General features: G+C 51.4%; 1 protein-coding gene across 1 annotated transcript; it reads left to right on the top strand.

Annotated features, from left to right (window-relative positions):
* The first annotated feature begins 9,843 nt into the window (after positions 1-9,843).
* PIPOX (pipecolic acid and sarcosine oxidase) lies at positions 9,844-22,818 on the top strand. The gene is made up of 8 exons (XM_062215941.1): positions 9,844-10,048; positions 11,535-11,683; positions 19,286-19,499; positions 19,676-19,858; positions 21,050-21,196; positions 21,478-21,636; positions 22,237-22,312; positions 22,602-22,818. Exons 1-8 carry the CDS (start codon positions 9,935-9,937, stop codon positions 22,730-22,732), a joined length of 1,173 nt encoding a protein of 390 aa, XP_062071925.1. The 5' UTR covers positions 9,844-9,934; the 3' UTR covers positions 22,733-22,818.
* Positions 22,819-23,076: the final 258 nt, after the last annotated feature.

Genomic DNA, 23,076 nt, shown 5'->3' on the forward strand with positions numbered 1-23,076 from the left:
AGATAGAATATCTCTGTCAAATAAACCTCTGTCAAATGATCTCTCCGTCACTCCCTCTCTCTCTAACTCTGTCAAATAAATAAATAAATAAATATTTTTTTTTAAAAAAAAGAGAAAGATTTCCATGAAACAAGAAACAATGCAGGCCGGCGCCGCGGCTCAATAGGCTAATCCTCCGCCTTGCGGCGCCGGCACACCAGGTTCTAGTCCCGGTCGGGGCACCGATCCTGTCCCGGTTGCCCCTCTTCCAGGCCAGCTCTCTGCTGTGGCCAGGGAGTGCAGTGGAGGATGGCCCAAGTGCTTGGGCCCTGCACTCCATGGGAGACCAGGATAAACACCTGGCTCCTGCCATCGGATCAGCGCAGTGCGCCGGCCGCAGCGCGCCAACCGCGGCAGCCATTGGAGGGTGAACCAACGGCAAAAGGAAGACCTTTCTCTCTGTCTCTCTCTCTACTGTCCACTCTGCCTGTCAAAAAATTAAAAAAAAAAAAAAAAAAAAGAAACAATGCAATGTGACAAAACGGACTTAAATACAACGACCAAATAGAAATTCTAAAAAATAAGCAAATGAATTTCAATTAAAACTCAACTCATTAATTTAAAAGCAGTTTAGATGAAGTAGAACACAGAGTTAGCAAAGTAGAAGATAATAAGGAGAAATTATCCAGAGTGCAACACAGGGGGGAAAAAAGCAGCTTGAGGGGTGGGGGTGAGGGTAATCCAGAAGACAGGAGATCTAGATAGATGTCTACTTAGTGTCCCAGAAACACAACAGACAGGGCGGAGGCAAGTGTGTGAGGAGATAATGGCTGGGAGTTTTCCAGAACTGGGGAAAGACAGCAGTCTGCAGGTGCAAGGGGCCAGGGAATCCCAAGTCCTGTCTGCCCAAGTGGCCAGACAGAGGAGGCAGTGGTGCAGCTGAGAGCTGCTTCTCCAGCTCCAGGCTTCAAAGCCTCCCAACCAATCAGAAGGAAGAGCAGGAAACTTCCCACCACGTGGCAATGCCCTGGCTTCGGTGCCAGAGATTTCTGGCTCCTGAGGGCGCTCTCTCTCTGCCTTTGCCTTGAGGCTTCTGCCTAGCCAGGCCTTGGTGTCCTAATTCCATCCACAAATGCCCTCCCTTAACCCTCTCTTCCTCTCTTGACCTTAAGGGGGAGGAAGCAGGCCCAAGGTGATACAGAGAAAAGGACAGCAGAATAAGAATGGGGTGGGGTGGGGGAAGGAAGGGCAGGAGAGCTGGATCTGCAGGCAGCATGGCTCAGTGAGGCCAGCTTTGGGGCCAGCCAGGGTCAGTGAGCTGCAGGTGGGGACTGACAGTGACTTAGAAGTTGCTCTCCAGAACTCCGCTCCCTCCCCTCCTCTCCGCAAAGCTGTCCCATGATTCTCTGCCTCCATGACCCTGTGTCTGACAGCGTAGTGTGGGTTGGACCTGAGCTCCCCTATCTATCCAGGCTGGAAAGGAAGCAGGGAAGGCCACATGTGCTTGAAAAGTGGAGAATACTGGAAAGCCGGGTTCCTGGAGCCATTTGTCACCTGTCAAGCCAGCCCAATCCATGCAAAGGCTTTTACTTTTCCTGCTCCCAGTCCTCGCTCAACCCTCTACTCCACACCTTGGAGGGTAGTGACACCCGGGCTACGGGGCAGGGAAGGCACGTGCCTACTCGCCATTCTGGGCACCCTCCCCTCCACAGGGGACCATAGGGCGCTGGCACTCAGCACCCTTTTCTTTGTCTTTTTTCCTAATGCTGGCTGAACTTTAATGAGACCTTCTCCAAAAGCCTCATGATGGAACTACACCCACAGGATGCCCGTCTGTGCACGGACCCCTGTTGATGAACACCTGGGTATATTTCAGAGCAGCACAGTTAGGTAAGTGGGTAAATATGCATGCGTTTTGTACAGGACATAGAGAGACCTGGAGACAAGGTTGAGAGGATTCTAGTGTTTTCTTCAGGGAAGTTTTTCCTTCAGACAAATGAAAACCCCTGTTCTTTAGTACATTTTTTCCCGTCCCTGGGGCCCGCGAGTGCCCTTTCATAGGTGTGTCCCCCTCTTTAGGCTAAAGAACCAGTGAATATTGTCTCAGCAGTATCAGTCACAATTCCAAGGACTTTGTAATATTTTTCTCCCTTTCTTAGAGTCTGCTTAGCAACCACACTCTTGTATCGTTTTTTTTTTTTTAAATTTGAAAAATTTGAAAGTTAGAAAGAGCTCCCAATTCACTGGCTCTCTCTTCAAATGCTTGCAACTGCCAGCAGGGGCTTGGTCAAGTTGAAGCCAGGAGCTGGGAATTCAATCCAGATCTCTCATAAGGGTGGCAGGAATCCAACTACTTGAGCCCTCACCACTGCCTCGCAGTGTCAGCATTAGCAGGAAGCTGGAGTCCGGACGGAGCTGGGTGTGGAATCCAGGCACTCTGTTTCAGGGTGCAGGCATCTTTAACTGCTAGCCCATTGCCCACCCCTCACTCTCTCATCTTTTTATTTATTTGAAAGGTAGGGAGAGAAAGTAAGAGATCTTCCATTGCTGATTCATTCCCCAAATGCCTGCATCAGCTGGGTCTGGACAAGCCTGAAGCCAGGAGCCTGAAACTCCATCCAGGTTTCCTAAGGGGGTGGCAGGGACCCAAGTCCTTGAGTCACCACTGCCACCACCCAAGGTGTGCATCATCAGGAGGATGGATTGGAAGGGGACCAGGACGTGAATCCAGGAACTCTGACAGGATATATGGGCATCTTAGTGGTGACTTACATGCAGCACGAACACCCATCACCACGCTCTTACACTTGAGGGAGCAGAGCTAACCCTTACATTCCATATTGAACAAATGTAGAAACAAAGGGGGAACAGGAGGCAGAAACCAGCCTCTGGATGCCCTGACCCCTCACCCCTCACCTCCTGGTCTGAAAGTGGACTGGGAAGCTCACACATGGCACTGTTAGCTTTTGGTAAACATTGCCGGACCCGTGCAGAACAGGCATCTGGCTTTCCCTGAACACCCTGTGCCAGCAGGCTACAGTGCCACCCGAGGCTAAGCACCTGTGCTAGCCAGAGAAACGCAGTGTCCATTAGCAACCAGGTATGGGTGCCTTTGCTATCCCAAAGGCCCTCCTGCCCCACCCCATCGTAGCCATCAGAAAGAACCTGCCAGCTCTGTGTGATGTGGATTGCCAGGACAAAGAAAACGAAAACCTCAAGGTGTTGTATAGTATGCTACTTTTGAGATAAAAAATAAATAAAGAATAGACTGTAAATATGTTTGCATGCCCATAGAGCATCTCTGGAAAGACACAAAAGAAAATAGCAACAGCGTTGCATCTGATGGGGAGAACTGAGCGCTGGGGCTAGGGTGGGAAGGAGCCTTCCCTTTCACGGTGTTCTCTTTTGTACCCTGCATTGTTGTTCCATATGTATGTATTACCTAGGAAAAGTGACAATAAAAGGAAGACTCCCTCCCCTTAAGGCGCTTAGGGGAAGACGACATGCAAACCATCACAATACAATGTGTTCATTGTTATCATGGAGACTCCCTCGGGTGGAGAGGGAGGCCGAGGGAGGCCCGCTAAGCTGGCTGGAGCCTTTAGAATCATCATGGTGAGCCCTGAAATGCGGCACAAAGAGCAGGCAGGGGCCAGAACGTGAAAGCCTTGGTGTGTCAAGCTAAGGAGTTCAGATTTTATCTTAACGGTGAACAGGCAGCTACGAAAGCATTTGCAGCGGGAGTGATCTGTTCAGATGCGTTTGGAGAGATGACTCTGGCAGGAACGTGGAGGCTGGATTCAGCATGGCAGGGACAGAGTGGGGGGACCCGGTGTGAGGTTAATGCAACCACGAGGTGAGAGAAGGTGGATGGATGGCCCGGGGCAAAGGCAGCAGGGCTGCAGAAGGGATTCGGCTGAGGCAGGAAATGGGGCAGCAGGTGTATGAAGAGAACACAGCAAGCCCGCTCTGCTGTTGGGGCCGTTTGCTCGCGCTGGCATCCTCTGCATGTTCGGGGCCCCAGACACCCCTGGCAGCTGGCGGAATGGGTCTGCAGGGGCTCTTCCTGGTCTGCCTGCCTGCCTCCTTGCCCCAGGCTCCAGCTCCTTGGCAAAGTGGGACACAGAAAAGCGAATAGAAGCCGCTCCCTCGCCATTTAGCTCCCAGGTTTCCCTTATTTCTCTCTCTTTCGCGATTCGGGTCCTCTCATTATTTCTGAGCTGTACAGCTTGCTGCTTCCCTGACTCGGCTCTCCCACCCCCGTCTGCCGAGTGTCAATCAAGCCATCAGAAGAGCAGCTCAGCCTCACATCCCCGCGGCGGCTGTGCCCCAGGACACGCGCAGCGATTGCTGACACACACAAGCAGCAAGGTGTAGGGCTGCCGGCTCTCCCTTTAATAGTCTTCCGCTCCAGAATGGGGGTTAAAATGGAATTTGAGGGGATCGCTTCTCCCTGCCTGCCCCTGTCAGGACATTGGCAAGGACGGGCAACCCTGAGAGACGGGGAAGGCTTCAGAAGTCGATTTGCTTTTCATTTCAAGGTTGGGCCGTGGCCAGTGTCTGCTTTCGGAGGAGCTGTTTGAAATTCTTAACAAGAAGCAGGATGCTTGAGTCCAGGAATCCGGGGCAGGCTTATGAAGTGGGATTGGGGAAATGGAATTGTCATGTTATCTCTGAAGGGATATTATATTAAACAAGGGGAGGGGGCTGCACAGCCGCTCCGCTGCTTCCCTGGAGGACTGAACAATAAGAAACGTCGGTGGCAGCAGGAAGAACTAAGATTAGAACAAAGAATGAACTTCCCCAGGCTCTGGAACCCGTGGCCAGGGAGATCTGAAGCATCTGCTTCCCCAAGGGAGTTCTCCTCCTTTTACAAATTGTGAATGGAAATGCAGTTTTTATAGACTATGGGAATTAATGAGCATTAAGCTCAATTACCTCACCCAATTCTCTTTAGATCTTTGATAACACACACACACACACACACATGCACGCACACGGTTAGGGCCAGTGTGTGACTGTTTCTGGCCTGCTGCTTTCTCACCACTGTTTCACATGCCTGTGTTACACCCAGTCCTCAGGCTGGCCATTTGGAACAGCTACATGGCATTCTAGTGTGTCAGTGTGCCCAAGTTTGTTTAGCTATTCCCAGTTGTTGAGTTGCTTCCAATTTAAAAACATATATATATATATAATAAAACCACAGATATGCATGTCTTCCTATAAATGCCTTGTACTCCACTTGGGGGATTGCTCCCCAAGAAAAATTTCTGGGTTAGAGGGTGTGATTTGGGGTGGGAATTTAGCCTAGGGGTTGAGATGCCAGTTAACATGATTCAGTCAGGGCTGGCACAGTGGTGTAGCAGGTTAAGCTGCTACCTGCAACGCCGGCATCCCATATGGGTGCCAGTTCAAGACCTGGCTACTCCACTTCCAATCCAGTTCTCGCTAATATACCTAGGAAAGCAGCAGAAGATGGCCCAAGTGCTTGGGCCCCTGCACTCACGTGGGAGACCTGGAAGAAGCTCCTGGCTCCTGACCGGCCCATCTCTGGACATTGTGGCCATTTGGGGAGTGAACCAGCAGACAAAAGATGTCTCCCCTCTCTCCCTCTCTGTAACTCTGCCTTTCAAATAAATAAATAATTTTTAAAATTTTTTTATTTTTTGACAGGCAGAGTGGACAGTGAGAGAGAGAGAGACAGAGAGAAAGGTCTTCCTTTTGCCGTTGGTTCACCCTCCAATGGCTGCCGCGGCTGGTGCGCTGCGGCCAGCGCACCACACTGATCCGAAGGCAGGAGCCAGGTGCTTCTCCTGGTCTCCCATGGAGTGCAGGGCCCAAGCACTTGGGCCATCCTCCACTGCCTTCCCGGGCCATAGCAGAGAGCTGGCCTGGAAGAGGGGCAACTGGGACAGAATCCGGCGCCCCGACCGGGACTAGAATGCGGTGTGCAGGCGCCACAAGGCGGAGGATTAGCCTAGTGAGCCGAGGCGCCGGCCAATAAATTTTTTTTTTAAGATGCCTTGGTCCCTTGGGGCTGGCGTTGTAGTAGAGCAGGTCCAATCACCCCTAGCAATGCTGGCGTTCCATATCAGAGCCAGTTAGAGTCTCAGCTGCTCTGCTTCCCATTCAGCTCCCTGCTAATCCATGTAAGAAAACAGTGGAAGACGGCCCAAGTGCTTGGACCCTTGCCATCTACACAAGAGACCCAAAAGGAGTTGCAGGCCCCTGGCTTCAGCCTGGCCCAATCCTGGCTATTATGGCCATTTGGGGAATAAACCAGCAGGTAGAAGAGATCTCTCTCTCTCTCTCTGTTGTTCTTTTTTAAAATTTATTTTTATTTTTATTTATTTATTTTTTTAACAGGCAGAGTGGACAGTGAGAGAAAGGTCTTCCTTTTCTGTTGGTTTACCCTCTAATGGCCTCTGCGGCCGTTGCACCGTGCTGATCTGAAGCCGGAAGCCAGGTGCTTCTGCTGGTCTCCCACGCGGGTGCAGGGCCCAAGGACCTGGGCCATCCTCCACTGCACTCCCAGGCCATAGCAGAGAGCTGGACTGGAAGAGGAGCACCCCGACCAGGACTAGAACCTGGTGTACCAGCACCGCAGGCGGAGGATTAGCCTATTGAGCTATGGCGGCGCCGGCTCTCTCTGTTGTTTTTTCAAATAAAATAAATAAGTCTTAAAAATAAAATGCCCTGGGCCAGCACCGCGGCGCAATAGGCTAATCCTCTGCCTGCAGCGCCAGCACACCGGGTTCTAGTCCCGGTCGGGGCGCCGGATTCTGTCCCGGTTGCTCCTCTTCCAGGCCAGCTCTCTGCTGTGGCCTGGGAGTATAGTGGAGGATGGCCCAAGTGCTTGGGCCCTGTACCCGCATGGGAGACCAGGAGAAGCACCTGGCTCCTGGCTTTGGATCAGCACAGTGCGCCAGCCGCGGTGGCCATTGGAGGGTGAACCAATGGCAAAAAGGAAGACCTTTCTCTCTGTCTCTCTCTCTCACTGTCCACTCTGCCTGTCAAAAATAAATAAATAAAATTTAAAAAATTAAAAATAAATAAAATGCCCTGTTCCCACAGAGTGCCTGGATTGTGTACCCAGCTCTGACTCCTGACTTCAGCTTCCTGCTAATGCAGACCCTGGAAGACAGTGGTGACAACTCAAGGTTCCTGCCACTCATGGAGGAGACCTGGATTGAGTTTCTGGTTACCAGTTTCAGTCCTAGCTGTTGCAGGCATTAGGGGAATTAACCAGTAGATGGGAGCTTTGTCTCACCCCTTCTTTCTCTCTCTGCCTCTTAAGTTAAAGAATAAAAAACACCTTCCTAAAAAAGAAAGTTTGAACCATCACACCCTGGTTGTGGAGTGTTGCCTCAGCACCCCCCCGGAAATGCAGATGAGCCAAATTGCCCCCTACTCTATTTCTGCCCCTGCAGCATTGATGACAGATTTTACCACTTTTATTTCTTTTTGCTCATTTAATAGGCACATAATAGTACCTTTAAGTTATTTAATTCCCATTTCTGTCCTTGCTAGTGAGACCGGGCATATGACCGTGTGAAGATTTATTGTCTACTTTTTCTTGTGCACAACTGTTCATCTCCTCTGACATCAAGAGAAATCTGGGGGCTGACCTTATAGATTTGTATCAAGCCTTTGAGTACTTAAATAGTATATTTTTCTTGCTTATATTTGCCATTTTTTACTCTAGGGAGCTACCCACACTGCTGGGGAGGTAGATGCTATCCTGGGGATGGCAGGGTGTTGACAAGACTTCTGGATTCTAGAATAACTTGTTTTCCCGAAGGAAGAAAGAGCCAGTCAGATGGTACCCCTCCCTGGGCCCCTGCTTTCCTAGGAAAGGGAGGGCTGGGCAGGGAGGAAGCTGGTTGTCAAGGCCACTGTAGGGGACTCTTCCATCCTCATAGGGGTGCAGACTGGTACTTTCTCCCAGTCACCATAGAGCCATGTAGGAAACAGCAAAATGTTGCAACCAGAATCACTGTTACAAGTTTCAACTAATCCTCACTATAGCAGGATGGTTAAAAGACAGGGTTCTAGAGCAGACAGACCTGAGTTCACATCTCCATGTCTACAGACACCAGGTACATAACTCTGGCCGAGTTATAATCTGCCTAAGCATTACTGTCTTTTTGGCTGTTAAGAGGTGTTTTGGTTGTGTCTGTTTTTATTTTCTCTGTCTTTTTTTTTTTTGACAGGCAGAGTGGACAGTGAGAGAGAGAGACAGAGAGAAAGGTCTTCCTTTTTGCCGTTGGTTCACCCTCCAATGGCTGCTGCGGCCGGCGCATCTCGCTGATCTGAAGCCAGGAGCCAGGTGCTTCTCCTGGTCTCCCATGGGGTGCAGAGCCCAAGCACTTGGGCCATCCTCCACTGCCTTCCCAGGCCATAGCAGAGAGCTGGCCTGGAAGAGGGGCAACCAGGATAGAATCCGGCACCCCAACCGGGACTAGAACCCCGTGTGCCGGCGCCACAAGGCGGAGGATTAGCCTGTTAAGCCACAGCGCCGGCCTGGTTGTGTCTGTTTTTTAAAAAAAATTCCAAAAACTTTGTGGCTGAAAATGACCGTTTCATTCTCACGACCGCCTGGATCAGGAATCGGAAGGGCCTCTGCTGGGGGATTCTCACTCGACCATGTGGAGCTGGTGAAATGCCCGGGCTGGAGGGCCTCGAATGGCTTCGCTCTTAGGCCTGGCTCTCCGTGCATTTCCAGGGCTTGTCACAGGGTGGTCAGACTTCTGACTTCTGACATGGTAGCTCGGGGCTCTGAGAGTGAGTGGCCAAGACAGGAAGAGGAAGCTGCCAATCTCTTAGAGTTTGGTCAGAAAGGACCATAATGTCACTTCTGCCGCAGTCCACAGGGCAAACAGTCCCAGAGTCTGCAAGGTGAGGAGCAAGAGGGAGTTGGGGGAGTTTCTCATCTGCCAACTCTGGGCCTGAAAGTCCTCCCAAGGCTGTGAGAATCCCAGGAGATAATGCACATTGAAGGCAGATTTACCGGGCAGCTAATGAAACCTCAACCACGGGGCCCCTTAATTGAATGCTTCTCTTCCAAGTCCTGGCACCTCATTTTGTATTCATAATTCTTCTTTTCTTTTTGCTCTTAAACAGGACCTTCAGATTTTTTCTGTAGCAGGCCCTCCCAATCCTGGCTCTGTCCTGCGTGTCTGTGACAGCACTCGCCTAGCACGCTGCCTGGCACAGAGGGAAGCTCAACCCAACGGCCCCTCCACGCGCTAGGCTGCTGTCAGGTCCCTCTCTGTGCCCGAGAAGAGGGCTCCTCCTCTCACTCCGTCCTTTCTCATTTTTTCCAGATTCAATTCTTTTTTTTTTTTCCAAAACGAAAGTAAAACACGCTGAGAATAATTTCATAATCACAAAACTGCCCTCCCAATTGGCCCCTGAATCCACCCTCTGACCTCACCGCCCACCAGGGAGGTGGGTTTTACACCCGGGCAGCCTGCCAAGTTCTTGGCTGGCCCCTTAGAATCTCGAAAGGAAATCAGGCCGAAGAGAGGAAAGCCAGCAGGGGGAGGCAGCATTCCCGGTGCCCAGCTTGGTCTAGGAGGCATTGAAATTCCAGGGCCGAAGTCCTGAGACAAAGATCATAATGAGACAGGAAGGTGGCATAGGAAGGAGCCCATTTGCATGACAATAATTGAGCCAAGAATAGAAAGCTAGAGGGATGCAAGGGTGAGGCTGGCAGCTGAGCTGGGCTAAACCTCACAGATCAGACTACCCAGCTCTGCTCTGCAGGAGAGGCGGAGGCTGAGCCCCGTGCCAGGCTTTGCAGGGAGGGAGGCAGTGGGGAGGACAGGCCCCAGGGGATTGTGGGAACACCAGCCAGGCTGGACTTTGCTCCCTGCAACCCTTTCAGTGTAGCACCTGCCTCTGCGGGCTTTCTGCTCTGTGGACTCCGAGGCTGCAGGGCTAAGAGGACAGCATGGCTTCTCAGACAGTTCTCTATGACGCCATTGTGATCGGGGCAGGCATCCAGGGCTGCTTCAGCGCTTACCACCTGGCCAAACACAGGAAGAGCGTCCTCCTGCTGGAGCAGGTACTGTGTCCCCTCTGCACTCCTGACGCTAAGGCTCGGCCCTTGCCTCCCCTCCAGAGGGCTTTCCAGAGCCAGCAGGCTGTGGGGCGAGGCCAAAGGGCCTGAGGACCATGCATGCTGTGCAGTCTGTAGCTTAGCTGTTTGGAGGTTTCCTGGGAACGCAGAGTGTGTCTCCCTTCCCTCAGACCCACACTGGATTTTCCAGGTACATCTCTGCTTTTACTGTGGCCCAGTTCCTGTCCTAGACCAAGACACATCCTTGGCCCTATTCTCTTCTTCTTCTTCTTCTTTTTAATATTTATTTTATTTATTTGGAAGGCAGAGTTACAGAGAGACAGAGAGAAAGAGAGAGAGAGGTCTTCCATCTGCTGGTTCACTCCTCAGGTGGCCGCAACAACCAGAGCTGAGCTGATCTGAAGCCAGGAGCCAGGTGCTTCCTCCTGGCCTCCCATGTGGGTGCAGGGACCCAAGGACTTGGGCCATCTTCTACTGCTTTCCCAGGCCATAGCAGAGAGCTGGATCAGAAGAGGAGTAGCCAGGTATCGATCCTGTACCCATATGGGATGACAGCACTGCAGGTGGCGGCTTTACCCATTATACCACAGCACCAGCCCCTCTCTTCCTTCTTGCCACCCTGATTTTTCTGTGCCAAAATGGTTGATTCAACCCAGAAAAATAACCAGTTCTGCCCAGGGTAACTTTAAGTAAAGACAACTTTGCAAAGGGTGATGGATCAGCCTGATGGGATTCTCCCCCTTGCTTTCCTGACTTCTCACCCCAGCACCTAGCAGAAGTTTCCATTTTTCCTCTACCTCTGGACATGCAGGAAGTGAGATGCAGGTCTCATGTTGCCATAAAGGGAAGCTGATCCTATGCATTGCTGTCTCCCTTGACTGCTGCACGTGTAGCTGGGCCCCGGTGTCTGCAGGGTCCTATGGAGGGCAGGTCCAGTCCCCCAGAAAGGCGTCTGTCTCAGTGGACAGACTGACACAGCCACCCAGGTTGCTCATGGTTTACTCTTCCTGGTAATGAGCTGGAGTGGTTGGAAATCCTTGTGTTACTCCATCAGCTTCCTCAAAGCCCAAGAGATCCCGGGTGCATCCTTTCAGGAAACTCCATGTTTAGCCCAAGTGAGCTGAAGCCAAAGAGAGTCGTAAATTCAGCATCCATTTCCTTGTCTGTGAAATGACGGGGCTAGGCCAGAATGATCTGGAAGATTCTTTCTAACTGACTACTCTATGAGTCTAAGTGGGCTGAGCTTATAGCAAGATGACTGGAGACTTAACTCACAAAGGGCCTCTGGATGTAAGTGATATTCCTATAAAGAAAGCCCAAGTTAGCGCGACTGTAGAACCTCTGTCTTGGCTGCCATGTCAGATGACTGGCTGTAGAGGGAGAATCTGGAAAGAGTGGGTGGAAACGTTTAGAGTAAGAGATTCCTGGTTGTACAGAGGCCACAGCTTCCCTTGTCTCTCTTATCCTCCAGTTCTTCCTGCCGCACTCCCGAGGGAGCTCCCATGGACAGAGCCGGATAATCCGAAAGGCATACCTTGAAGACTTTTACACCCACATGATGGACGAGTGCTATCGGCTATGGGCCCAGCTGGAGCAAGAAGCTGGGACCCAGCTGCACAGGTGGGCAGGGGGCTGAAACCCTTGAATCACAGAGCTCACACCTGGAGGAGTTTCGCGTTTGTGGAGAGGTGGGGCCAGGCACAGCTGAGGTGAGATAGGAAGACCTCGTGCCCAACGAAGGGCTAGATACATGGGAGCATTCTGCTCGCTGTCCCGATGACCGGAAGCTCCTGCCAGGCTCTGACTTCCAGCTCTGGGTCAGAGCGTGTGCCCAAGTCTAGCAGTGGCTGTATTGAGAAAGTGCTGGGCAGACGCTGTGGGCAGATACTCAAGGCGGAAAGGCTTGCATGGGATCTGCTGGCGTTCGCAACTACACCTCCGCGGTGCCCTCAAGAGCAGGAAGCTGACTTTCCAGATCCTTTGTATTCCTGGGAGCATGCTATCTTTTCGTGCTGGATCCTCACCTCCATAGTGACCACATCCTATAGGAACAGCATGGGGCGCTCCTCAGGCTGTAGTGCTCACCAGGGAGTGAGCCTGCACCTGTGCCACCCTCCCCCATTCCTCCCTCCCCTCCGAGTCCTCCCTCGTTGACCTTTTTCTTGTATTGCATTGGGAACTTTAACCACCCCTGGCTCCTTTCTCTTCTCCTCTGTGACTCTTAACTGAACTTCCTTTACATAACCCTGGCTCTAGCCTTCAGGGTGGCAGTTGTTTTAATGGCCAAGAACCAAGAGGTTACTGTTCTGTTGCAAAAACACCATTAACTTAAGAACAAAGTGAAATCCATTATGCAAATACAGTCAGGGCAGCTAATCCCACATTTACTCAGGGGCAGCTAATGCACCCAGCACCCCAGTGAAGAAGCATGACTTGCTGAGGGGTGGTCCGGCAAAGGGACCCCTCTCTGTTAGTGTCTGTGCACACTGCTGGGTCTCCGGAGCTGAAGGAACTGCTCGGGACCTTGGAGGGCACCCTTCTTCCCAGCAGACGATGAGGCAGCTAAGATGTCAGGGAAGTGTCTGGAATCTTCCAGAGGGAAGACGAGGGTGCTGGAGTCACAGAGACTTGGGTTTGACTTTGTACTCTAACCTCTTCCCAGCTTTGTGATCTTACAGGGTTTTTTTTTTTTTTTTTTTTTTTTTTTTTTAGATTTATTCTATTATTTGAAAGGCAGAATTACAGAGAAGGAGAGAGATTGTCCACCCGTTGGTTCACTCCCCAAATGGCCACAATGGCCAGGGTTGAGCCAGGCCAAAGCCAGGAGCCTGGAACTCCATCTGGGTCTCCCACCTGGGTGGCAGGGGCCCAAGCACTTGGGCCACTTTCTGCTGCTTTCCCAGGCCTTTAGCAGGGAGCTGGATAGGAAGTGGAGCAGCTGGGACACAAACAGGTACCCATAAGGGATGCCGGCATTACAGGTGGCTTCCTGATCCACTGTGCCATGATGCCAGCCCTGGGAGATGTTCCTTTACCTCTCTGTGCCTCCTTTTCTCATAGGGCTCTGTGAAGTTAAATGAGCCTTCTGTAAAATATTTGGCAATGTGCCTGGCACCCTTCAATAAGTGGCAGTCCATTCCACCTGATCTGATCAGTGTGTCCTGCAGGAGAGGGGAGAAGGGGCCCTGGGGAGGGAGATCCCATAATCTCACAACCCTCCTCTTTGGCAGGACAGGAATCAGGAAGGATTTGGGAACAAGTCAGGCCTGGCTCTAAATCTCAGCTCTGACACACTTAGCTGTGTGGTTTGCAGCAAGCTGTACATCCTCTGTGTGTTTAGACTCAGTTTTTTCATCTGCAAAGTAGGGGTTATAAGACCTAGTTCATGGGGCTGTTGTATGTGATGAGCTGAGAACAAAATGTAGAAAGGCAACATCTTCCATAAGAAACTAGGAGCTGCTGTTAAGCATGATACAGGTTGAGCATTCCTAATTCAAAACTCTGAAATCCTCCCAAATCTGATTTTTTGAGCACTGACATGACACCCCAAGTGGCAAATCCCACACCTGACCTTAGGTGACTGGGAAAAGTCAGAATGCATGTGCATTACAAATGTTGTAGAAACTTACCTTCAGGCTACGTGTGTAAGGTGCATTTGAAACAGAAATGGATTTTGTGTTTAGACTTGCATCTCGTTCCCAGGACACCTCATTATATACGGTCTACTGCATAAGGGATATACGAATTGCATGATGGTGCCTCAAAAAATTCATGCAACAATGGAATGGAAAGATAAGTTTATTTTTGTGCAAAAATTTTTGCAATTCGCGCATAATTTTTTCATAATATATATGTTCCATAAACTTCTTAAAGACCCCTCATCATATACATGAATTCAATTCTTGTACCAAAATAAACTTATCTTTCTATTTCATTTTTCCATGAGCTTTTTGAAGTACCCTCCTCTACACCTCATTTACTTCTCCCCACAACCTTATGAGAGGGTTGCCACGGAGCAGAGTCTGAAGCCATTAACTCAAATCACAGAATGACGAGACTCTTTTCTAGAACAGTGATTGGCAAACATTTCCTGCAAATGGCCACATGGATCTGAGGTTCTGTGGCCCTGTGGTCTGTTCCTGTGGTTCAGCTCTGCCTTTATGGTATGAAAGCAGCAATGGACAAGGTGTAAACAGACAAACCTGGGTGTGTTCCAATAACGCTATTTATGAACAATGAAATTCAAACTTCACATAAAATTTTCTTGTGCTATGAAATAGCATTCTTTGGATTTTTTTATCAGCCATTTAAAAAGTAAAAAACCTCTTGGCTTATGGACAAGAAAAAAGCAAACAGAAGGCCAGATTCTGTCCCTGAATTGTTGTTTTCTGGCCCCTGGTTTGGGAGACACCACAAACTGGTGGCCTCATCCCTTCTCCTGTCTTCAAACAAGTTTGGGTCTGAATGAATCATCCCAGGTCAAAAGATTGCAACTGGATATTTACAGACAGGTAATTGCCACAGGCCATTTTAAAGGATCATTCTGGAGCAGGTGGTTGGTCTAATGATTAGGATGGCTACGTTCCCAACTGGAGTTCCTGTGTTCCATTCTGGGCTCTGGCTCCTAATTCCAGCTTCTTTCCAGTGTGTACCCTGGGAGGCAGCAGGTGACGGGTCAGGTAGATGGCTTCTGAGTGCCACTCCTGTGGGAGACCTGGATTGTGTTCCTGGCTCCTGGCTCTGATATTTGTCTTGGACATCAGTCTGGCCCAGCTTTGGCCATTGGGGTATCTGGGGAGTGAACCAGCAGACAGGAGTTTGCTTTCTCTGTCTCTGTGGCTCTTTTTTTTTTTTTTTTTAATATTTATGTATTTATTTAGAGTTATAGTGAGAGAGAGGGATTGACAGAGAAAGAGGTCTTCCATCTACTGGTTAACACCCCAATGGCTGCAATGGCTGGAGGTGGGCTGATCTGAAGGGAGCCAGGAGCTTCTTCCTAGTTTCCCACGTGGGTGCAAGGGCCCAAGCACTTGGGCCATTTTCTACTGCTGTCCCAGGCCATAGCAGAGAGCTGGACTGGAAGAGGAGCACCTGGGACTAGAACTGGTGCCTGAATGGGATGCCAGTGCTGCAGGCCGAGGCTTAGCCCACTACACCACAGTGCTGGCCCTCTGTGACTCTTAAAAAACAAACAAAACAAATTTCAGTGCCTCACAGTGCCAATTGTGAAATATGCTTTCCAAACCTTTCAAGTACTCCGGCATGCCAAGTGCACTATTGTTGCTGCTGTTATTCTATTGTTAACAAGTCCGTCCTTTCGCCTAACTTAATTTACCGAGGTGCACTAACTTTATTTGGTTCCTTTACTAAGTAGGGACACAGGACAGAAGCTTCCCATTCTGAGTGGCATATGAATACATTTCTGCCTGTGGGCTAAAAGCCATCTCAGTTCCTTTCCCTAATTCCGATTTTCTAAATGATTCATCTTTGTGGTTCTTTTCCCTAGGTTCTTCAGAAAGAACCAGCACAAGACTATAATATAACTAATAAATACGGGCATACTTCATGCTATTTGATGATGATTTCATGAAGATCTTTAGGACTTGCTAGTCAAGGCAGTTGTCTTTTTATTCTATTCTGCTGTGTCCTGTGACAGCCGCATACTAAACATGGGTGGGCTCAAACTATTTGCATATATTCTGGGAACAGACAATGACACATGTGTCAGATCACAAGGTCTGAATCTTTTGTGATGTGTACAGGCACAACGCGGATAGCAACAGCAAAGCCCAGCGCTGCGGCCCCTCTCTTTCCCGCCCCGCCTTCTCCCTTTGAGTCCTACTATCCAGCTCCTGACCCAGGCTGCCCCTGCTTGGCTGACAATATCAGACAAGATCACAGCCGTAGGCGATACAGCTGCTGGCGGAACCTGGTGGCCCCCTCTGCAGCTGCTGCTTCCTGTGTCTGCGCGGTGTCTGGCTTGTCAGCCACATCTCCTCCCTGGAGCAGTCTCTGTTAACCAATTCCACCTCGGCCCACTGAGCAGGAGAGAACACGCAGGGAGCACCTCCAAAACCAACAACAGCAAGTCCCTTCCTCCAGGTGACTCAGAGCTGGCTTCACCCAGGCAGGGGAACGCTGGAGCTGAGGGTGGGAGACAGCAGGTGCAGGGAGCTGTTCCCAGCCCCCAGCTGCTCCCCACTGTGTCCTGCACCCAGCTGGCCAGAGTAACTGGTAGAAATCCACCATCACCAACTCCCCACATCACATAGGAGGAGTGATTCGGGCCGTAGAGGAGTCAGCAAGGCCCTTGGGTGGAATCTCCAGCAATTTCTTCCTGGCGCTGGATCCAAGTGGAGCTGGGAGGAAGGCGCAGTTCAGACCATGTGCTCCTGACCCAGCTGAGGGGTGGCCAGGGAGGCTGGGAGCTACAAGTTTGCCAGGGTTCTCTGACAGCCCTAGCGCTGGCTCCAAGCCCTTCCATCCAGGCCAGCTCTGACTTGTCAGTCCATTCCCTGATCATTCCTCTACCCTACAAAGATGCCCTTGTCCCTTCTCACTCTTTTCCTTCCCCAAGCTTGGAACCCCGGTCTGAGCAGACAAAGAGGAGGGAGCGGCCAGGAGCACAGTGGGGAGAAATTGATGCAGAATGAGCAGTCTATTTATTGGGATCTAGGAAAAAGCCATTAAGAAAATAAGCACTTAAATGATTTTCAATCAGCCCATGGAAGTCATCTATCTTCATACTGGGGGAAAAGGCCCATTCTCTGATCCTGGTTTTGATTGACTGATTTCCAATTCTCTAAGCATTTCCCATAGGAGCGTCTCACCTATCTCCCATAATGACAGGTCTTTGCATTTCCAGGCAGTGTTTTACATTTATTTCCGATTTGCTCATAATGGTCAAAAATCTCTCTCCAATCCACAGCATTTCTCTAGCAGTGCACGGTTTCCCTCAGGCCAAATAGCTCAGCTGTGATCCACGGAAAATGAGAATTTCCCAAACGCATCTTCGGACTAAGGGAGGGTCCAGCATCACAAATTCAGATGGAAAATTTCCCACTGTTAGATCAATATCTGGCTAAGAAATAAATGCCACAGGGGCAGAGAGCTGGAGCAAAATGATTACAATCGGCACAATTACATTCACCAGGCGGAATCAGCTCGCTGATTACGCCCAGGGATGGGGCACTCCCGCTTCGTCCACCACAGGATGGCTGGGAATTAGAACGTCACTCAGCATTCCCTAATTTGCCAGAGCACACACTCATTTTCCCCATTCAGCACATCCCTGTAAGAGGAGTTCTCCTTTCAAGGGAAGCAGGAATAAAGGAGGAAGGAAAGAAGGAAGTGGGGTGGGGGGGAGGAATTGTAACAAAAGAGAAAGTATGGGGCTGGCACTGTGGGATAGTGGGTAAAGCTGCTGTCTGCGACACCAGCATCCCGTGTGGGCATTGGTTCAAGTTCTGGCTGCTCCACTTCTGATCCAGCTCCCTGCTAATGGTCTGGGAAAGACAACTGGAGATGGCCTGAGTGCTTGGGCCCCCGCCACGCATGTGGGAGACATGGATGAAGCTCCTGTCTCTTGGCTTTGGCACAGCCCAGCCCTGGCCATTGTGACCATCAGGGGAGTGAACTAGCAGATGGAAGATCTCACTCTCTCTATGTCTCTCCCTCTCTGTAACTCTGACTTTGAAACAAATATATAAATATTGAGAGGGAGATCAGAGAATATGAGACCCAAGCTGCTATAGTGCAGGCAGGGGTTACAACATGCTGTTCTGGAATTTGCAGGCCCGGGAATCTCACATGACGCCTGCTAAGGTGCATTTCCCAGAATCCTATGCAGCTGGGACCCCCTCAGGTGACAGGGCTCAAGAACATGTACCTGGGTGACTTCTTAATGATCTTTTTGACCAAAACATTTACCAGGCAAGTGTGCATTACCTGAGAACCAATCAGAAGTCCTTCTGGGAAGAGGCTGGCTACAGGCTGGTGGGGATTGCTCCAGCCTCTTGCCTCTGAGGAGCTTTGAAGAGCAGAGGCTCTTGCTGCTATCTCGCTGTGGTGAGAGCCGGGTAGGCGGGGGCCATGGCGAATGGATTGGGCATGCTGCGCGGCTCTGTGTACTGACACCAGCCCCAGGGCCCACTGTGGCCCTCCCCCTTCCCAATCTTCTCTTTAATCCCCCCAACCAGATAATGTGGGATTTGCAAGCATGTAATATCCATGAGACTCCATTATAGGCTATTACGAGCTTTCTACGCAGTACCTGGGGGATGTACTGGGTGGCTGCTGGTCAGTGCGGCTGCCGCAACCAGAAGGGACTATAGGAATGGTCCGGGGGGGCCAGAGGGACCCCTGCGTTGTTTAGATCACTTCCTGCCTAAAGAGAGCTCTGGTCTCTTATGACAGAGAGACAAGAAGCATGCAAAGAGGAACAGCTTTCACTGCTTTGGGGTTTAAGAAGGATGGAGGGAGGTGCTGAGAGAGACATAATCACTCAATTTATTGCTGGGGCCCTAGGAGACCATCCACTGGTGTTTAAGCATGAAGGTGCCTTTGGCATTTGGGGTGGAATCTTCCTGAGCATAGCAGGTTCAGCATCCCTAAATGTGAGTTGCAACCCCAGATGTTCTGACAATTGCAAAAATGACCCATGCCATTTCCACCTGCTGGGTAGGAGGGGGTGCCACCCTGATATGGAATCTGGGTCCAGAGATGGGAGCAACCAGGTCAAGGTCACATCAAAGTGATGTCAGGGACAGAACCCAACCTGGATCTCCCAATTTAAGACCTTTCCACAAAAAACAGCCCTGCAAAAAATGGAGAGGCAGAGACAAGCAGGAAGGGGCAATGCATGGCATGACAGGAAGAGGAAAGGTAGTGGAGTGGGCGTGGCCTGGGGGCAGATACAGAGTGAATGGGAGGAAGGAGAAGAAACCTGACCAGGCTGGAAGAACAGACAGCACTCTCCAGGTGTGCAAGATGAAAGGGGGCTTAGAATCTCTTCCCTCCAGGGCAGGATGGAGGGACAAGCAAAAGTGAGAGCCAAGGGCAGAGGGCTCCAGTGGTCAAAATCTAGATGATGTCCCCTCTTCCCTCTGTGCAAGGTTGTGACTCTCCTCCTGCCTAGGCCTGTACCTGAGACCCCTGCAAATGGCATAGGGCGGGCCTTCACAGGTACCTTCACCCAGGCGTCTTTTGTGTTTGTTTTTACAGACGGACTGGACTGTTGCTGTTGGGAATGGCAGAGGATCCAGAACTAAAGTCAATGCAGGCCACACTGTCCAGACATGGGCTGGAACACCAGCGTCTTTCCTCCGAGGAACTGAAGCAGCGTTTCCCAAACATTCGGTTGACCAAGGGAGAAGTAGGCCTCTTGGACAAGTCTGGAGGAGTTCTCTATGCAGACAAGGCCCTCAGGGCCCTCCAGGTGACACTGTCCAGCCCTCGGGCAATACATCTCCTTGCTCGGGGCATCTGGAATCCCATTCTTCCAGATGAGGGCCTTCCCTATATTCTCTTTTCTGTCCTAAGTGAAGGGCTGTTTGTCCACTAAGGTGAACACAAGGAGAACAAATTCACCTTTCTCTGCACCTGCCCCTTCAGGACGCAGTTCGCCAGCTGGGAGGCACAGTGCGTGATGGAGAGAAGGTGCTGGACATAAAACCAGGGCTACCGGTCACGGTGACCACCACCTCCAGGAGCTACCAAGCCAAGAGCCTGATCATCACAGCGGGTCCCTGGACCAACAGGCTTCTCCGTCCCCTGGGAATTGAGCTACCTCTCCAGGTAGGGAGAGTCGCAGGCCTGAGCATGGATGCTTAAGAGAAGCAGCCAGGGGGACTGGCAGACTCAGTTCAAGTCCTGGATATGCCATTTGCTTGTGTTGGCCTTGAACAAGCTAGCGCACCTCACTGAGCCTCAGTTGCATCAACACGGTGGGGGGAGGTGTAACAGCTGTATCAGGGGGCTGCTTATGAAGCACATTGTTAGACATACGAGGTGTATGTGAGGGCACTTCGAAAGGTTTGTGGGAAAATGGGATTAAAAGATAAGCTTAGGGGTGGGTGTGTGGCATAGAGGATTGAGATGCTGCTTAGGATGCCCAAATCCTAAGCCTGGGTTTGAGTCCCAGCTCCACTCCTGATTCCACTTCCTGCTGACATGCACCTCGGGAGACAGGAGACGACAGTTCAAGTAATTGGCTCCCTGCCACCCATGTGGGAGACCCAGATGGAGTTCCAGGCTCCTGGCTTCAGCCTGGCCCAGGCCCTGCTGTTGTGGCGTTTTGGAGAGTGAACCAGTGAATGGAAGAGTCCCCCCCACTCCCCCTGTCTAACTCTGCTTTTCAAATAATAAATTTTTTAAATTTTTATTTATATTTGAGAGAGAGTACGCAAGCTCACATCCACTGGTTCATGCCCTAGAATGCACTCAATGGCCAGGGTTGGGTAGGGGCCAAAGCTGGGAGCCAGGAGTTTGATCCAGGTCTCCATTGAGTAGAAGGGAACCTAACTACTTGGGCCATCACTGCTGCCCCAAGAGTCTGCATTAGCAGGAAGCTGGAGTCAGGAGTGAGTGAGAACTGAATCCAGACACTCTGACATGGCACAGAGGCATCTTCACCAGCATCTTAGCCACTTGGAGATCCTTTGTCAAACTCTTGGGGGACATCCTGGCTTAGAGTAAGCACTTAATGACTAGCTGGTCATCAATTCCTGCAAAGACAAAGAAGTAGGGCTGGCGTGCAGCTTTCAGAGCACACAAAGAACAGGGAGGAGACAGAGGGTCAGAGGTCTTCGTGCATCATAAAATCTGGAAAAATCGAACGATGGAGACCTGAGTAAAGCAGGGTGGATGAGCAAAGATGGGTGTCCAGGCCTGCGGTCAAGGGCCGTAGGACCCCAGAAGATGCTGCTCCATCGTCCATGGCATCTGGCGGCTTCCCCTTCACCTCCCATTTCCTGTCCCTTCCTCAAGACCCTGCGGATCAACGTGTGTTACTGGCGAGAGACGGTTCCTGGGAGCTATGGTGCTTCCCAGGCTTTTCCTTGCTTCCTGGGCATGGGCCTGACTCCCCACCACGTCTATGGGCTGCCCTCCGGAGAGTATCCTGGGCTCATGAAGGTGAGCTGAGGTGCCCATCCAGGTGGCGGCCAGCTTCTCTAACTGCCTTCCATAGATGACCCCCGGGTCCCAGTGGGCAGCAGTTCAGCTGTCCTGAAGCCCTGCTAAGGGTGCCTTTCCTTGGCACGCAGAGGGTGGGCTGGGGCTGGACAGCTGGGCAACCTCAGGTGGCAACAAGGAGCCCGCAGCAGGACTGAGGACGGCGGGATGCTGGCTGGGGACACCCTGGGTGTGTGTGGAAGGCCGGCCTCACCACTCACAACGCTCTGATCTGCTGTCAGGTCTGCTATCACCACGGTGACACCGTGGACCCTGAGGAGCGGGACTGCCCCAGGGCGATGACAGACATCCAGGACGTGCAGATCCTGTGCGACTTTGTCCGCGCTCACCTACCCAACCTGAAGCCGCAGCCCGACATCATGGAACGCTGCATGTACACGGTAAGGGGCTGGTGGCCCCCCGTGCTCCACCCCCCACAGTTCTGGAGAGCAGGAGACAGGCAGAGCTCACACTGGCTGGGGCCCACTCTGAGCCCTGACATAGCAATCAAGTTGAAACGAGCAAGCTAAGCTGTGTGGGTCGGCTTTCTTCCCCTAGACAGGGCCGGGGAGGGATTATTCGTATTCTTTTTCATTAGGCAATGAGCTGGGCCTGGCAGTCCCTGACGATAGTCCCCAGAAGAGCTCTAAAAGGGTTTTTGGCAAGACGCGCCAGTTGAGCAGGCCTCAGGGACAAAGAGAAGAGACAGATGCCACCAGGGCCTGAGGCATCCAGGCTGGAGTGAGTTTGCTAGGATGAGCTAAGCACCTACTGTGTTCATGGCTCCGCAGGGGAGAGAGAGACAGATGGACAGATAGGAAAGACTGGCATCCAGAGGGGTGCTGGCAGGCAGGAATTAGGCTTGTGCCCTGTTCTCATTCTCTCTGGAAAGAAACCCAGCCCAGCCCCATCCTGTCAGGGCCTGCAGTTTTCCTAACTCCCACCATGCTCCCCGGCCCTGTTATCAACGTGTGATATACAGGTGTGAATATTTCTTCTAGAACACCCCTGATACGCACTTCATTCTTGATCGCCACCCGAAGTATGACAACATTGTCATCGGTGCTGGATTCTCTGGTGAGCTGAGGAGGGGACACGGCCCCCTTAGAGATGGCTGTTCTCCGTGCTGGGCCAAATGGTATTTTCCCCATACTCAGGTGCCCACAGAGGGGCTAAAGCCTGGCTTTGGGTCAGTTAGGAGGCTGGCTGGGAAATCAGAGCAGGGGTTGTCATGGTGGGAGGCAGCTTCTGGCTGTGGGAGGTGAGCATGAGGAGAGGCAGCCCTCTGAGTGGGACAGTGGGGGACTTGCCAAGAGCCCAGCCTGCCTGGCCCTGAGCACTTGACTGTCCCCTCCCCTTCCCCTAGGACATGGATTCAAGCTGTCCCCTGTCGTGGGGAAGGTCCTGTATGAACTAAGCATGAAACTAACCCCATCCTATGACCTGACACCTTTTCGAATCAGCCGCTTCCCCGGCCTGGGCAAAGCCCACCTTTGACCTCCCTTCTGTGCACAGGAGCCCGGGCTGTGGGAGGCACCCCATGAGAGGGAAGTGGCCGTAAAATGTCACCCTTTTCTCCTGCCTCTGTGGAGTCCCCAGATGGTCAAGTCTGCCTCCTTTCCCTGGCTAGCTCCCCAACCCCAGCGACTTCCTTGCTTCTAGAAGGTCCATCTGATCCTCTGCAGTCACAGAGGAGCAAGGACCATTGAGAAGAAGGTCTCAAGAAGGGGGGGGGGGGCACAAGGGCTGGCCCAAGAGACCAGAGCAGTTGTTACGGTTCTCTTCCCTGGGACGGTGATGAGCTTGGCATGAATTTGACACAATCTGCCCAGGGAAAGGTA

Source organism: Lepus europaeus, chromosome 18, assembly GCF_033115175.1.
Source record: "Lepus europaeus isolate LE1 chromosome 18, mLepTim1.pri, whole genome shotgun sequence".
NCBI lineage: Eukaryota > Metazoa > Chordata > Mammalia > Lagomorpha > Leporidae > Lepus > Lepus europaeus.

Bases quoted from the DNA above. Each gene is read 5' to 3' on its own strand.
- PIPOX (XM_062215941.1), top strand. From the start codon at position 9,935: ATGGCTTCTCAGACAGTTCTCTATGACGCCATTGTGATCGGGGCAGGC. The intron at 21,637-22,236 runs GTAAGGGGCTGG...TATTTCTTCTAG, and splicing joins TGGAACGCTGCATGTACACG to AACACCCCTGATACGCACTT. The intron at 22,313-22,601 runs GTGAGCTGAGGA...CCCTTCCCCTAG, and splicing joins CATCGGTGCTGGATTCTCTG to GACATGGATTCAAGCTGTCC.